This window comes from Mustelus asterias, chromosome 1 (genome assembly GCF_964213995.1).
Source record: "Mustelus asterias chromosome 1, sMusAst1.hap1.1, whole genome shotgun sequence".
Classification (NCBI taxonomy): Eukaryota; Metazoa; Chordata; class Chondrichthyes; order Carcharhiniformes; family Triakidae; genus Mustelus; species Mustelus asterias.
In genome coordinates this window covers 192,151,843-192,167,163 of record NC_135801.1, presented here as the reverse complement: position 1 = coordinate 192,167,163, position 15,321 = coordinate 192,151,843, and the positions used below count along the sequence as shown (strand labels likewise).

At 48.6% G+C, this 15,321-nt stretch overlaps 1 protein-coding gene across 3 annotated transcripts in view; it reads left to right on the top strand.

Moving 5' to 3' along the window:
* Positions 1-15,321, top strand: part of LOC144500960 (protein O-GlcNAcase) — an 80,099-nt gene that overhangs the window by 34,164 nt on the left and 30,614 nt on the right. For all 3 annotated transcript variants that reach the window (XR_013499021.1, XM_078224459.1, XM_078224467.1), the window contains 4 exons: positions 108-279; positions 2,425-2,523; positions 4,394-4,675; positions 12,178-12,282. Coding sequence is in view for 2 of the 3 variants with exons in the window: in XM_078224459.1 (XP_078080585.1) it covers positions 108-279; positions 2,425-2,523; positions 4,394-4,675; positions 12,178-12,282 (658 nt within the window). In the remaining variant the exon portion in view is untranslated. The remainder of the gene's footprint in view (positions 1-107; positions 280-2,424; positions 2,524-4,393; positions 4,676-12,177; positions 12,283-15,321) is intronic.

Here is a 15,321-nt window from a genome sequence, read left to right as displayed (position 1 = left end):
TCACTGCTGCTACTGGACTCATTGCTGTCATCGCTGTTGCTGCAATTGTGGGTTTCTCACCCTTTGCTCCCGCTGACCTTTCTCTGGCACCTTTTGCCCTCTTGCAGGTCAAAGGGTTTGGGTGCATGGCCTTCGCCATCCTGTTTGATGACATCGACCATGCCATGTGCCCCACCGACAAAGAAACCTTCAGTTCATTCGCTCACGCCCAGACGTCGGTGGCCAATGAGATCTACCGGTACTTGGGAGAGCCTCCTGTCTTCTTGTTCTGCCCTACTGGTAGGTTAGCCAAGGCTCATTGCTCTGACACGGTGTGGGGGGGGGGGGAGGAGGAATTCCGGATCCCGGGCGGAGCGGTGTCGAAGGTCATTGAGACTCCACCTGGAAAGAAACATGGCTGCTTCCAAAATACACGCATTTCTCAACGATTGAGCAGAGCGATGAGATTGAGGAACTCTTCAGCACACGGAGTGGTTGGGGTATAGATTTAAGGAAAGCTAGATAATGAGGATTGGGAGCTTTTCACAGGGTGGGATTTAAAGGTGGAAAGGTTGTGGACTATGAACTCCAGTGTATACCAGTTGGGCTGAATGGCCTCTTCTGTGCTCCTTGCCCTATACTTTCCTGACTTGGTCCCTCTTCCACCTCTCTCATCTTCTCTTGACCCATCAGTAACAACAGCTTGCATTTTTATAGCACCTTTAACAAAGCAAGTATTGCAAAGCACTTCATTCAGTTGTGTGGTCGAACATTAGGCCTTTAGGCCCTCATCCCTCGCCCCACCCCTCCTCACTAACTCCCCTTGCCAACCCATGCCAACCCACATCCCCATTGGCCCTCATACTCTCTATGCCAACCTATGCCCCTCTCATCCCCATGTTCCCTTATAGCCCTATGTCACCTTAGTGTTAACTCATGCCAAACCAGACTGAGACCCCCCCCCCCACATAACCCTTTACCCAAACACCCTTCATATTAACTTGCCCAGTTATCCACCATGCACAGATCTCAGGATGAAATAAAAGTAAGTTTTAAGTATTGAAAAAAGCATTCCGATTAATAAAATTTTATTCAACGCATTTAAATTCCTTCAGTACCTAATCCCTATAAAAACAAACATTTGAAGTCACAATCCCACATCAAAGACAGCTAATCTCGTGGAGCTGCCAATCAATCTTTCCTCTTATAATTCCCGCCCGCCACCCCCGCCCCCCCCCCCCCCCCCCCCCCCCCCGCCCCACCTCTCCCATCCCGTGCCATAGATAACAACAGGCTGTGGAAACAGTCAAGAAATAATAATTATTTTATGATAGCCCTTAGGGTTCTGCCATCCACCAGCTATTGAAACTGTAAATTCAATTTGGCCGAAGGTGTCTGTGTGGAGTTTGCACTTTCTCCCCATATCTGCGTGTGTTTCTTCCGAAGATGCGTAGGTTAGGTGGCTTGGCCACAGTAAATGTGTGGGGGTTACGGGGATAGGCAGACGGGAGGGCCTGGGTGGGATGTTCTTTCAGAGATCGGTGCAGACGTGATGGGCCAAATGGCCTTTCTCTGTACTGTAAAGATTCTAGAGTTCTATGAACACACACACTTAGACATGAACACACGCACAGACATAAAACACACACAGGTATGAACACGCACACACACAGGAGTGAATACAAACAAACATACATATATGAACACACACATATGCATACACACATACACATAGTCACACACACACATAGTCACACACACATAGTCACACGCACAGTCTCACACGCGCAGTCTCACACACAGTCTCACACACACACTCAGACGCACACACACGCACACACAGTCACACATACACAGTCACACGCACACATGCACACACACGTAGTCACACGCACAGTCTCACACGCGCAGTCTCACACACACACTCAGACCCACACACACGCACACACACTCACACACAGACAGTCACACACTCACCCACACAGTCACACTCACACATGCACACACAGTCACACACACACTCAGACACACACACGCATGCACAGTCACACATACACAGTCTCACACACACACATAGTCACACACACACACACACACACAGTCTCACACACACACACACGCACACACACACAGTCACACACACACACACATACATGCACACTCTCACACACACACATACACACACTCTCACACACACACACACACGCACACAGTCTCACACACATGACACTCACAGCAACATGCAAATTGTTGAAACTCTGTTTCTTTCCCCGATTTTGAGCAGGATTTCCAGCCCCACCCGAGTGGAACTTTAGGCTTTGCATTTTTCTGACAATTGTTGTGGTTTTAAATCCACCCAGCAACGCCTGACATTGGTGCTTTGGTAATGGCTGAAAACTGACAGAAAAGCCGAGAGAAGCTAATGTGGCTCTGATTGCCTTCCAGAATACTGCAGCTCCCTGTGCTATCCCAGTCTCAGCAAGTCCTACTACCTGAAGGTGATTGGAGATGATCTTCACCCTGCGATTGGCATCATCTGGACAGGTAGGAGGCTGACACCTCACTCTCTGTGCACTGGGCTGGGCTACTGGTCTGTTGCAGCACAGTGACTTTACCAAATTCTCTCCACACCTGGGCAGCTGTGGCAAGGCCATGTTTCTCACCCATCCTTAGCTAATCTGAGGGCTTTCCGAATTAACCATGTAGTCATGCGCTGAGCAGATTGGGTAAGGGTAGATAGTTCTCTTCCCTCAAGGAAAGGAGTAATTTGTATTTATATCGTCTCCCTCACAAACTCAGGGTATTTGAATGCATTTTGAGCCAGTTAAGTCGCTGGATGTTACAGAACCTTGCCCCTGCTGGAAAGAGAAACATGCTTCCAGAATCTTTCATTTTACACTCATCAGGACAAATGCAGGAATGCCAAATTTCAAAAAGTTCAATTTTTGTGGTTCGAAAGGGCTGATGGTGGGGCAACACAGTGGCACAGTGGTTAGCACTGCTGCCTCACAGCACCAGGGACCTGGGTTCGATTCCCGGCTTGGGTCACTGTCTGTGTGGAGTCTGCACGTTCTCCCCGTGTCTGCGTGGGTTTCTTCCGGGTGCTCCGGTTTCCTCCCACAGTCTGAAAGGTGCTGGTTAGGTGCATTGGCCATGCTAAAATCTGCCTCAGTGTACCCGAACAGGCGCCAGAGTGTGGTGACTAGGGGATTTTCACAGCAACTTCATTGCAGCGTTAATGTAAGCCTACTTGTGACACTAATAAATAAACAATTTTTAAAAATTGGACTCTAGGAGAAAGGGTGCTGATTGGTTGGTAAGTCACCAGGTCAAGGTATTGCCATGGTGATGATGAGTGCACGACAAAAAGCTTTGGCCCCACGTCTCGGCAATACTTCACAAGTTATTCCTGATGGGGCAGCACGGTGGCACAGTGGTTAGCACTGCTGCCTCACAGCGCCAGGGGCCCGGGTTCAATTCCCGGCTTGGGTCACTGTCTGTGTGGAGTTTGCACGTTCTTCCCGTGTCTGTGTGGATTTCCTCCGGGTGCTCCGGTTTTCTCCTACAGTCCAAAGATGTGCGGGTTAGGTTGATTGGCCGTGCTAAATTGACACTTCATATCAGGGGGATTAACAGGGTATATATGTGGGGTTATGGGGAAAGGGCCTGAGTGGGATTATGGTCAGTGCAGGTTCAATGGGCCAAATGGCCTCCTTCTGCACTGTAGGGATTCTGTGATTCTATGAATGAGTTGAGATGAAGCGTCATTATAAAATAGCAGAGAACGTAGCAGAGAATTTACCTGCTCTTCTTCTGAATAGTGGCCAAGGGATGTTTTACATCAGCCCAAGAGAGACTAGGCCTCGGTTCAACATCTCACCCAGCAGTGCCTCGGGATTATCTCCGGATTTTGAACTCAAATCCCTGGTGTGTGAGGTTCAAGCCCAGGGAAAGGCAGCATTGACCATGGAATCCAATCCTAGTGTGGGCGGCACGGTGGCACAGTGGTTAGCACTGCTGCCTCACAGCGCCAGGGACCTGGGTTTAATTCCCGGCTTGCGTCACTCTCTGTGCGGAGTCTGTACGTTCTCCCCGTGTCTGCGTGGGTTTCCTCCGCGTGCTCCGGGTTTCCTCCCACAGGGAGGAATGTGGATGTGTGGGTTAGGTTGATTGGCCATGCTAAATTGCCCCTTAATGTCAGGGGGACTCGCAGGCTAAATTATGTGGGGTTACGGGGGTTGTTACCAGTGCAGACTCGATGGGCTGAATGGCCTCCTTCTGCACTGTAGGGATTTTATGATTCTATGAGTTGATGTTCTGAACAGGAGGGGATGGTGCTGGGGTACTCTACAAAGGGGCAGAAACTGATCCGGAAGCAGACTAAAATGAGCTTTTATTTATCTACACGTTTTAGGGACCACTGTTATCTCCAAGGAGATCACGCCCGAATCGGTGGAGGAGGTTCAGGATGTCATCAAGCGACGGCCACTGATATGGGACAACCTTCACGCCAACGACTATGCCCAGAGGCGGGTTTTCCTCGGGCCGTATAAAGGCCGACCCTCTGGCCTGGTCTCCAAGCTGTACGGCATGCTGCTTAACCCCAACTGCGAGCTGGAGGCCAACTACATCCCCATCCATACCCTGGCCACATGGTACAGATGCGGCCTTGGGGGCAAAGGAACAGCCATGGAGGGTAAGCGGTAGGGCCCCTGTGTGATAGAGACTGCGAGGGGTGTGGAGCCCACTCTCTGCGGCCATGGCTCAGGCTGGGGGGGGCGGGAGGGTGGAGGCGCTGGGGATGGAGTGAAGTTGGGGGAAATGGGTGGTTTGAGGGGCCAGATGGCCTACTCCTGCTCCTAGTTCTTAGTTCTTATTGAGCGGGCGGGTACGTGGAGCTGAGTCCACAAAAAGATCAGCCATGATCTTATTGAATTGGCGGAGCAGGCTCGAGGGGCCAGATGGCCTACTCCTGTCCCTAGTTCTTATGTTCTTATGTTTGGTGGGGTGGGTTAGGGATGAATTGGAGTTGGTGGAGGTTTGGGATAGAGTGAGGGTGGGGTCGGTTGGGGTGAGAGGTATTGGGTGTGTGTTGGAGGGGTGGGCGGTAGGTTCTGGCTGGGGAAGGGGGGAGGCTTTGGGACAAGCCCAGATGGAACAGCAGGAACTGGGGAAACACCTCATTGCTTCTACCTGACTTTGACCTTCCCACTAAGTTTATTAATTCCTTCCCCCACCCCTCATTCCTCCACACTCTCCACCCCCACTGTCACCCACACACCCCTGAGCCTGTCTTGCCCATGCAAAATATTTTACTTCCTTCGCTGGATGCGGGCATTGCTATACCTTTGGTGAATGTGTCCTTGAAAACAAGTGTTTTGATAACAGTGAATGACGATCTAAGCCCGTCAGAGAGCAGTTTAGAGTTATCTCTGTTAAGACCATAAAGCCATTTGGCCCATCAAATCTGTTCTGCCATTCAATCATGGCTGGTAAGTATCTCAACCCCATTAAACAAAGAACAAAGAAAATTATAGCACAGGAACAGGCCTTTCGGCCCTCCAAGCCTGCACCGACCATGCTACCCATCTGAACTAAAACCCCCTACCCTTCCGGGGACCATATCCCTCCATTCCCATCTTATTCATGTCTTTGTCAAGACGCCCCTTAAAAGTCACTATCGTATCTCTTCCACTACTTCCCCTGGCAGCGAGTTCCAGGCACCCACCATGCTCTATATAAAAAAACTTGCCTCATACATCTCCTTTAAACCTTGCCCCTCACACCTTAAACCTGTGCCCCCTAGCAATTGACTGTTCCACCCTGGGAAAAAGCTTCTGACTATTCACTCTGTCCAAGCCCCTCATAATCATAGATCATAGAAACCCTACAGCACAGAAAGAGGCCATTCGGCCCATCGAGTCTGCACCGACCACAAGCCCACCCAGGCCCTACCCCCATACCCCTACATATTTTACCCACTAATCCCTCTAACCTACGCATCTCAGGACACTAAGGGCAATTTTAGCATGGCCAATCAACCTAACCCGCACATCTTTGGACTGTGGGAGGAAACCGAGCACCCGGAGGAAACCCACGCAGACACGAGGAGAATGTGCAAACTCCACACAGACAGTGACCTAAGCCGGGAATCGAACCCAGGTCCCTGGAGCTGTGAAGCAGCAGTGCTAAACACTGTGCTACTGTGCCGCCTTGTAGACTTCTATCGCCCCTCAGCCTCCAGTGAGAACACACCAAGTTTCTCCAACCTCTCCTCATAGCTGAAGCTTTCCATACTGGGCAACATCCTGGTAAATCTTTGCTGTACCCTCTCCAAAGCCTCCACATCCTTCTGGTAGTGTGACGACCAGAATTGAACACCGTATTCTAAATGCATTCTCCCGCCTTTCCCTCGTAACCTTTGATCCCCTTACCAATCAAGAACCTATCTATCACTGTCTTAAATACACTCAATGACCTGGCCTCCTCAGCCTTCTCTGGCAATGAATTTTATCGATTCACCACACTCTGGCATTTTGCTGGTCACTGGGGGCTGGCAGATTGAAGGCCCTGGCTTCAAAGTTGTTTCCTGGTTGCTGGGAGTCTTCAGAGTGAAGGCCCTGGCTTCTAGGGTGTTTTCCTGGTCGCAAGTAAGGCTGACATTAACATTGCAATGAAGTTACTGTGAAATTCCCCTCGCCGCCACATTCTGGCGCCTGTGCGAAGTGCTTCGAAAAGCTAGTCATGACACAAATCAATTTCAGCCTCCCAGATTGCCTGGATCCACGACAGTTCATCTACCACCACAACAGGTTCACAGCAGATGCCATCTTCCTGGCCCTGCACTCAACACTGGAACACCTGGATAACAAAGACACCGATGTCAGACTCCTATTTATTGACTACACCTCAGCTTTCAACACCATTATTCCCACGAAATTCATCTCCAATTAAGGCAACGTGCCTTATGACTATTGTCCGGTAGCTCTGACATTCATCATTATGAAGTGCTTCGAAAGGTTAGTCATGGCGCAAATCAATTCCTGCCTCCCAGATTGCCTGGATCCACTACAGTTCGCCTGTCGCTGCAACAGGTCCACAGCAGGCGCCATCTCCCTGGCCCTGCACTCAACCCTGGAACACCAGGGGCCTGGGGCTCGACTCCTCCCTCTGTGACTGGATCCTAGACTTCCTAACCCACAGACCGCAATCAGTAAGGATGGGCAATAACCTATCCACGATCAACCTCAACACCGGTGCCCCACAGGGCTGTGTTCTCAGCCCCCTACTATATTCCTTATATACCAATGACTGTGCGACCAAATTCCCCTCCAACTCTATTTTCAAGTTTGCTGATGACACCACCGCAGTGGGTCGGATCTCAAACAATGATGAGACAGAGTACAGAGTACAGGAATGAGATAGAGAATCTGGTGAACTGGTGCGGCAACAATAATCTCTCCCTCAATGTCAACAAAACGAAGGAGATAGTCATTGACTTAAGGACGCGTAATAGAGGGCATGCCCCTGTCTACATCAATGGGGATGAAGCGGAAATGGTCGAGAGTGTCAGGTTTTTAGGTGTCCACATCACCAACAATCTGCCCTGGTCCCTCCATGCAGACACTCTCGTTAAGAAATCCCACCAACGCCTCTACTATCTCTGGAAACTAAGGAAGTTTGGTATGTCAGCTACAACTCTCACAAACTTCTTCAGCTTCACCATAGCAAACATTCTTTCTGGTTGTATCACAGCTTGGTATGGCTCCTGCTCTGCCCAAGACTGCAAGAAACTACAAAGGGTCGTGAATGAAGCCCAATCCGTCACTCAAACCAGCCTCCCATCCATTGACTCTGTCTACACTCTGCCTCGGAAAAGCAGCCGGCATAATTAAGGACTCCACGCACCCTGGACATTCTCTCTCCCACCTTCTTCCATCGGGAAAAAGATACAAAAGTCTGAGGACACGTACCAACCGACTCAAGAACAGCTTCTTCCCTGCTGCCATCAGTCTTTTGAATGGACCTACCTCACATAAGAACATAAGAACATAAGAAATAGGAGCAGGAGTAGGCCATCTAGCCCCTCGAGCCTGCCCCGCCATTCAATAAGATCATGGCTGATCTGACGTGGATCAGTACCACTTACCCGCCTGATCCCCATAACCCTTAATTCCCTTACCGATCAGGAATCCATCCATCCGCGCTTTAAACATATTCAGCGAGGTAGCCTCCACCACCTCAGTGGGCAGAGAATTCCAGAGATTCACCACCCTCTGGGAGAAGAAGTTCCTCCTCAACTCTGTCTTAAACCGACCCCCCTTTATTTTGAGGCTGTGTCCTCTAGTTTTATCTTCCCTACTAAGTGGAAAGAATCTCTCCGCCTCCACCCTATCCAGCCCCCGCATTATCTTATAAGTCTCCATAAGATCCCCCCTCATCCTTCTAAACTCCAACGAGTACAAACCCAATCTCCTCAGCCTCTCCTCATAATCCAAACCCCTCATCTCCGGTATCAACCTGGTGAACCTTCTCTGCACTCCCTCCAATGCCAATATATCCTTCCTCATATAAGGGGACCAATACTGCACACAGTATTCCAGCTGCGGCCTCACCAATGCCCTGTACAGGTGCATCAAGACATCCCTGCTTTTATATTCTATCCCCTTCGCAATATAGGCCAACATCCCATTTGCCTTCTTGATCACCTGTTGTGTTGCAGACTGGGCTTTTGCGTCTCATGCACAAGGACCCCCAGGTCCCTTTGCACGGTAGCATGTTTTAATTTGTTTCCATTGAGATAATAATCCCATTTGTTATTATTTCCTCCAAAGTGTATAACCTCGCATTTCTCAACCTTATACTCCATTTGCCATATCCTCGCCCACTCACTCAGCCTGTCCAAATCTCTCTGCAGATCTTCTCCGTCCTCCACACGATTCACTTTTCCACTTATCTTTGTGTCGTCTGCAAACTTCGTTACCCTACACTCCGTCCCCTCCTCCAGATCATCTATATAAATGGTAAACAGTTGCGGCCCGAGTACCGATCCCTGCGGCACGCCACTAGTTACCTTCCTCCAACCGGAAAAACACCCATTTATTCCGACTCTTTGCTTCCTGTCGGATAGCCAGTCCCCAATCCACTTTAACACACTACCCCCAACTCCGTGTGCCCTAATCTTCTTCAGCAGCCTTTTATGGGGCACCTTATCAAACGCCTTTTGGAAATCCAAATCCAAAAACACCGCATCCACCGGTTCTCCTCCATCAACCGCCCTAGTCACATCTTCATAAAAATCCAACATGTTCGTCAAGCAGGACTTTCCCCTCATGAATCCATGCTGCGTCTGATTGATCGAACCATTTCTATCCAGATGCCCTGCTATCTCCTCTTTAATAATGGATTCCAGCATTTTCCCTACTACAGACGTTAAGCTGACCGGCCTATAGTTACCCGCCTTTTGTCTCCTTCCTTTTTTAAACAGCGGCGTAACATTAGCCGTTTTCCAATCAACCGGCACTACCCCAGAATGCAACGAGTTTTGATAAATAATCACTAACGCATCCACTATTACCTCTGACATTTCTTTCAATACCCTGGGATGCATTCCATCCGGACCCGGGGACTTATCCACCTTCAGTCCCATTAGTCTACCCAGCACTGCCTCTCTGGTAACATTAATTGTATTAAGTATTTCTCCTGCTGCCAACCCTCTATCGTTAATATTTGGCAAACTATTTGTGTCCTCCACCATGAAGACCGACACAAAAAACTTATTTAAAGACTCAGCCATATCCTCATTTCCCACTATTAACTCCCCCCTCTCGTCCTCCAAGGGTCCAACATTCACTCTAGCCACTCTATTCCTTTTTATATATTTATAAAAACTTTTACTATCATTTTTTATATTAATTGCTAGCCTAGCTTCATAGTCTATCCTTCCTTTCTTTATCGCTTTCTTAGTCTCTCTTTGTTGTTTCTTAAATTTTTCCCAATCACTTGTTTCACCACTAATTTTGGCCACTCTGTACGCAGCTGTTTTTATTTTAATACTCTCCTTTATTTCCTTCGTTATCCACGGCCGGTTCTCCCTTTTCTTACAATCCTTGTTTTTTGCTGGAATATATTTTTGCTGAGAACTGAAAAGGATCTCCTTAAAAATCCTCCACTGTTCCTCAGCTATCCTACCTGCCAGCCTGCTCTCCCAGTCTACCTTAGCCAATTCATCCCTCATCCTATCATATTTCCCTCTGTTCAAACAGAGGACACTGGTTTGGGACCAAACTTTCTCCTCTTCCATCTGAATCAGGAATTCGACCATATTGTGGTCACTAGACCCAAGAGGGTCCTTCACAATAAGATCCTTAATTCTACCTACCTCGTTACACAATACCAGATCCAAAATAGCTCGTTCCCTCGTCGGTTCCGTAACATGCTGTTCAAGGAAACTATCCCGACAGCATTCTAAGAACTCTTCCTCCATTCCACCCTTACCGACTTGAGTCTGCCAGTCAATGTGCATGTTGAAGTCCCCCATGATTATTGCCGTTCCGTTTTTACACGCATCCCTTATCTGCTTGTTTATAGCCCTCCCTACCTCAACATTATTATTTGGGGCCCTATATACCACACCTACTAGTGTCTTTCTCCCTCTACTATTCCTCATCTCTACCCATAATGATTCCACGTTTTGTTCCTCAGAGCCTATGTCATCCCTCAGTACTACCCTGATATTATCTCTTATTAATAGCGCGACCCCACCACCTTTTCCTTCCTGTCTATTCTTCCTAAACGCCTGATACCCCTGGATATTCATCTCCCAGTCCTGGTCACCTTTCAGCCACGTTTCTGTAATGGCCACCAGATCGTACCCACTTGTGCTGATTTGCACCATCAACTCATTTACCTTGTTCCGAATGCTTCGTGCATTCAGGCAAAGTGTCCTTATTCCAGCTTTTATCTGGACCCGCTTTGATGAGTCGCGAACACCCTCTCCCTCTACTCCCTTATCTAAATTACCGCCTTCATTCACTTGCACCCTCTCCTCTACCATTAATTTTGTAATTCCCCTTACCCCTGCATCCTCCCCCCCATCAATTAGCTCCTTGATCCTAGTCAAAACATTAAATTGATCTTTCTCTACACCCTAGCTGTGACTGTAACCCTACATTCTGCACTCTCTCCTTTCCTTCCCTATGAATGGTATGCTTTGTCTGTATAGAATGCAAGATGTGGAGATGCCGGCGTTGGACTGAATTCCCACTTACTTGATGAAGGGCAGCGCTCCGAAAGCTAGTGGCTTTTGCTACCAAATAAACCTGTTGGACTTTAACCTGGTGTTGCGAGACCTCTTACTGTAGAATGCAAGAAACAATACTTTTAACTGTATACTAATACATGTGACAATAACAAATCAAATCAAAAAGAAATCCCTCCTCATCTCGGTTCTAAAGGGTTGTCCCTTTACTCTGAGGCTGTGCCCTCGGATTCTAGTCTCTCCTACTAATTGAAATATCTTTTCCATGTTCACTCTATCCAGGCCTTTCAGTATACCGTAAGTTTCAATGAGATCCCCCCCTCATCCTTCTCAACTCCATCGAGTACAGACCCAGAGTTCTGAGACGCTCCTCATACGTCAAGCTTTTCATTCCCGGGATTATTCTCGTGAACCTCCTCTGGACCCTCTCCAAGGCCAGCATGTTCTCCTGGCGAGAGAGTGGAGTCACATTGAGGCCCACACTGGGGAAGGATGTTAGATTTCCTTCACTAAAGGACATTTTCTTTATCCATTCAAAGTATTTGGGCGTCGCTGGCTGGGCCAGCATTCATTGCCCATCCCTAATTGTCCTTGAGAAGGTGGTGGTGAGCTGCCCATCTGCCATGGTGGGATTTGAACCCGGGTCCCCAGAGCATTACCCTGGGTCTTTGGATTACTAGTGCAGCGACAATACCACTGCGCCACTGCCTCCCTATAAGTGTTGTGACGTACAAGGACTTCTGTAATTGGTGACTCTGACAGAGACTCACAAGGCATCAAATTATTCAGATGCATTCCAGCGTCCCAAAAACCTATTTCTCTGGAATTTGATTTAATGTCACAGGACAGTACAGAGGGTGAGGGAGTGGGGGAGGTTTCACGGTGGACGGACAGAGTGAGATGTTCTAACGGAGAGATTTACTGTTAAATCATTCCAGGCGGTGAGGAAGGCCCTGAGTCATGTAGGCCATACTGCCCCAAAGAAGCCTTAAACTTGGCACTGGCTGACTGGGTGAAGGAAGTGAACACACCTCTGTCTCCAAGTGAGTGAGTTTGTGTGCGTAAGCGTTATGTTTGTGTGTGTCGTTTATAACTTTCCTTACTGTAGAGAAGGAGTATGAGGTAGAAATCATGCTTCGATTATGCAGAGTCCTGGTTAGACCACACCCGGAATACCGTGAGCAGTTCTGGGCATCACACGCCGGAATCCTCCAACCTTGGCCGTGGCTGGGATTACCCGGTCCCGCTGCTGGGAACGGAGACTTGGCTGGAGCGCCAAACTCTCCTTTCTCGCAGGTGCGGAGTGTGTGAGACCGGGGAATTCTCAGAGGCAGTGCAATGTTGGCATCCTGGAATGATACCTGGACTCCCAGGGTTAAACTCCCAGGGGTGATTACACACACGAGGATTGTCTTCCTTTCAATTGGGAAGATTAAGGGGTAATTTGGTCAATGTGTTCCGGGAACCGATGGCATGGATAGATAGGAGCTATTTCTGCTGGATGAGGAGTTTAGGACCAGGGGCATCGGGCGGGATTTTCTGATTGGGCACGTCCCAAAACCGGAAAATCCTGCCCGAGGTCAATGGACCTTGGCATGGTCCGTCCTCCGCCCGCTACGATCCCTGTGGCGGGGGGCCCGGAAAATTCTGCCCCATAGTCTCAAAACTTAAGCTCGATCTTTCAGGAAACACTCCCTAATTCCTAAGAGTTAGATAAATGTTGAGGTTAGCAAAAGAGCAACAAGAAAAAATAGTTAATTGGTGAACTAATCGGCAGGCTAACTATGACAATATTTGGCAGGATCATAGAATCCTACAGTACAGAAGGAGGCCATTCAGCCCACTGAGTCTACACTGACCACAATCCCACCCAGGCCCTATCCTCATAGCCCCATGCATTTACCCTAGCTAATCCCCCTGACAATATGGGGCAATTTAGCATGGCCAATCCACCTAACCCTCACATCTTTGGACTGAGAGGAAACTGGAGCACATGGAGGGAACCCACGCAGACACGGGGAGAACATGCAAACTCCACACAGACAGTGACACAAGACGGGAATCGAACCCGGGTCCCTGGCGCTGTGAGGCAGCAGTGCTAATCACTGTGCCACTGTGCCACCTGGAGCTAGGGAATATAGACTGGAGGTGGTTGTTTGAGGGTAAATCCACATCCGACATGTGGGAATCTTTTAAAAGTCAGTTGTTAACAATTCAGGACAAGTATGTCCCTGTAAAAATGAAGGATAAAGATGGCGAGATTCGGGAACCCTGGATGGCAAGAGAGATTGTGAGCTCAGTGAAAAGGAAGAAGGAGGCACACATAAATTTCAGGAAATTGAAAACAGAAAAGGCTCTCGAGGAATACAAAGAGAGCAGGAAAGAGCTTAAACAAGGACTTAGGAAGGCAAAAAGGGGCAATGCAATGTTCCTTTTCCATTTTAATATTCATCCAAGGGGCTATGCAATGTCCTTGGCAGGCAGGATTAAGGAGAATCCCAAGGCTTTTTATGCGGATATAAGGAGGAAGAGGGTAGCTAAGGAAAGGGTAGGTCCACTCAAGGACAGTGGAGGGAATTTGTGTGTGGAGCCAGATGAGATGGGTGAGGTCCTTAACGGGTACTTTGCATCAGTATTCACAAAGGAGAAGGAAGTGGTGGATGGTGAGTGTAGAAAGGAGGATGTTGACATTCTAGGACATGCTGAGATAAAAAGGGAGGTATTGGAGTAAGGTGGACAAGTCCCCAGGGCCAGATAGGGTCTATCCCAGAATACTGAGAGAGACTAGGGAAGAAATTGCTGAGGCCTTGGCCAAAATCTTTGTATCCTCTTTAGTCACAAACGAGGTATCAGAGGATTGGAGAGTAGCTAACATTGTTCCTCTCTTTAAGAAGGACAGAAGAGACAGTCTGGGAAATTACAGGCTTGTGAGCCTTACATCGGTGGCGGGGAAATTATTGGAGAAGATTCTTAAGGACAGGATGTACTCACATCTGGAAGAGAATAGACTTATTAGCGATAGGCAGCATGGTTTTGTGAAGGGGAGGTCGTGTCTCACAAACATGATGGAGTTCTTTGAGGAAGTGACAAGAAAAATTGACTAGGGCAAGGCAGGGCAGAGGATGTTTTATACATGGACTTTAGAAAAGCCTATGATAAGGTTCCTCATGGCAGGCTGATACAGAAGGTGAAGTGACATGGGATCCGGGGTGAGCTGATAAGATGGATACAAAATTGGCTTGGACATAGAAAGCAGAGAGTAGCAGTGGAAGGGTACTTTTCTAACTGGAGGTCTGTGACAAGCGGTGTCCCACAAGGATCAGTGCTGGGGCCTCTGTTGTTTGTAATATATATCAATGATTTGGAGGAAAATGTAGGTGATTTGATGAGTAAATTTGCAGATGATACAAAAATTGGGGGAGTAGCGGATAGTGACAGAGGGATCTAGGAGTGCAGATCCACAGTTCCCTGAAGGTGGCAACTCAGGTGGACAAGGCGGTCAAGAAGGCGTATGGCATGCTGGCCTTCATCGGTCAGGGCGTTGAGTATAGGAATTGGAAAATCATGCTGCCCTCTTTTTAGGTCAAACCAAATAAACAAACTCAGATTAGGTCAGGACAAAGTAAAAGGGGCAGCTCCCCAAAAAGGAGGGGGAACAGCCCGAACAGAAATCAAAGTACAAAGGAAACTTAAAAACATCAAATAAAAATGTGATTATTAGGGTCAATAATGCACCCCAACCCCTGCGGTGCCCAGCGGGCGTGGAAGGCGTCAACCGCGCTCCCTCTCCAGGGACACCCGGCCGCGAACGTAGCCGTGGTAGAGGGGCAGACAGTCAGGATGGACGGCCCCCTCGATCACCCGCTGCCTGGACCGGTAAATGGCGCGTTTCGCCAGGCCCAGGAGTAGGTTCATCCCGACCCTCCCCTCTCCGCACCGGGGCTGTGTAAGACTTTTGTTAGGCCACATTTGGAGTGTTGCCACCACACTACTGAAAGAATGTTGATGCATTGGAAAGGGTGCAGAAGAGATTTACCAGGATGTTGCCTGGTTTGGAGGATATGGACTATGAAGAAAGGTTG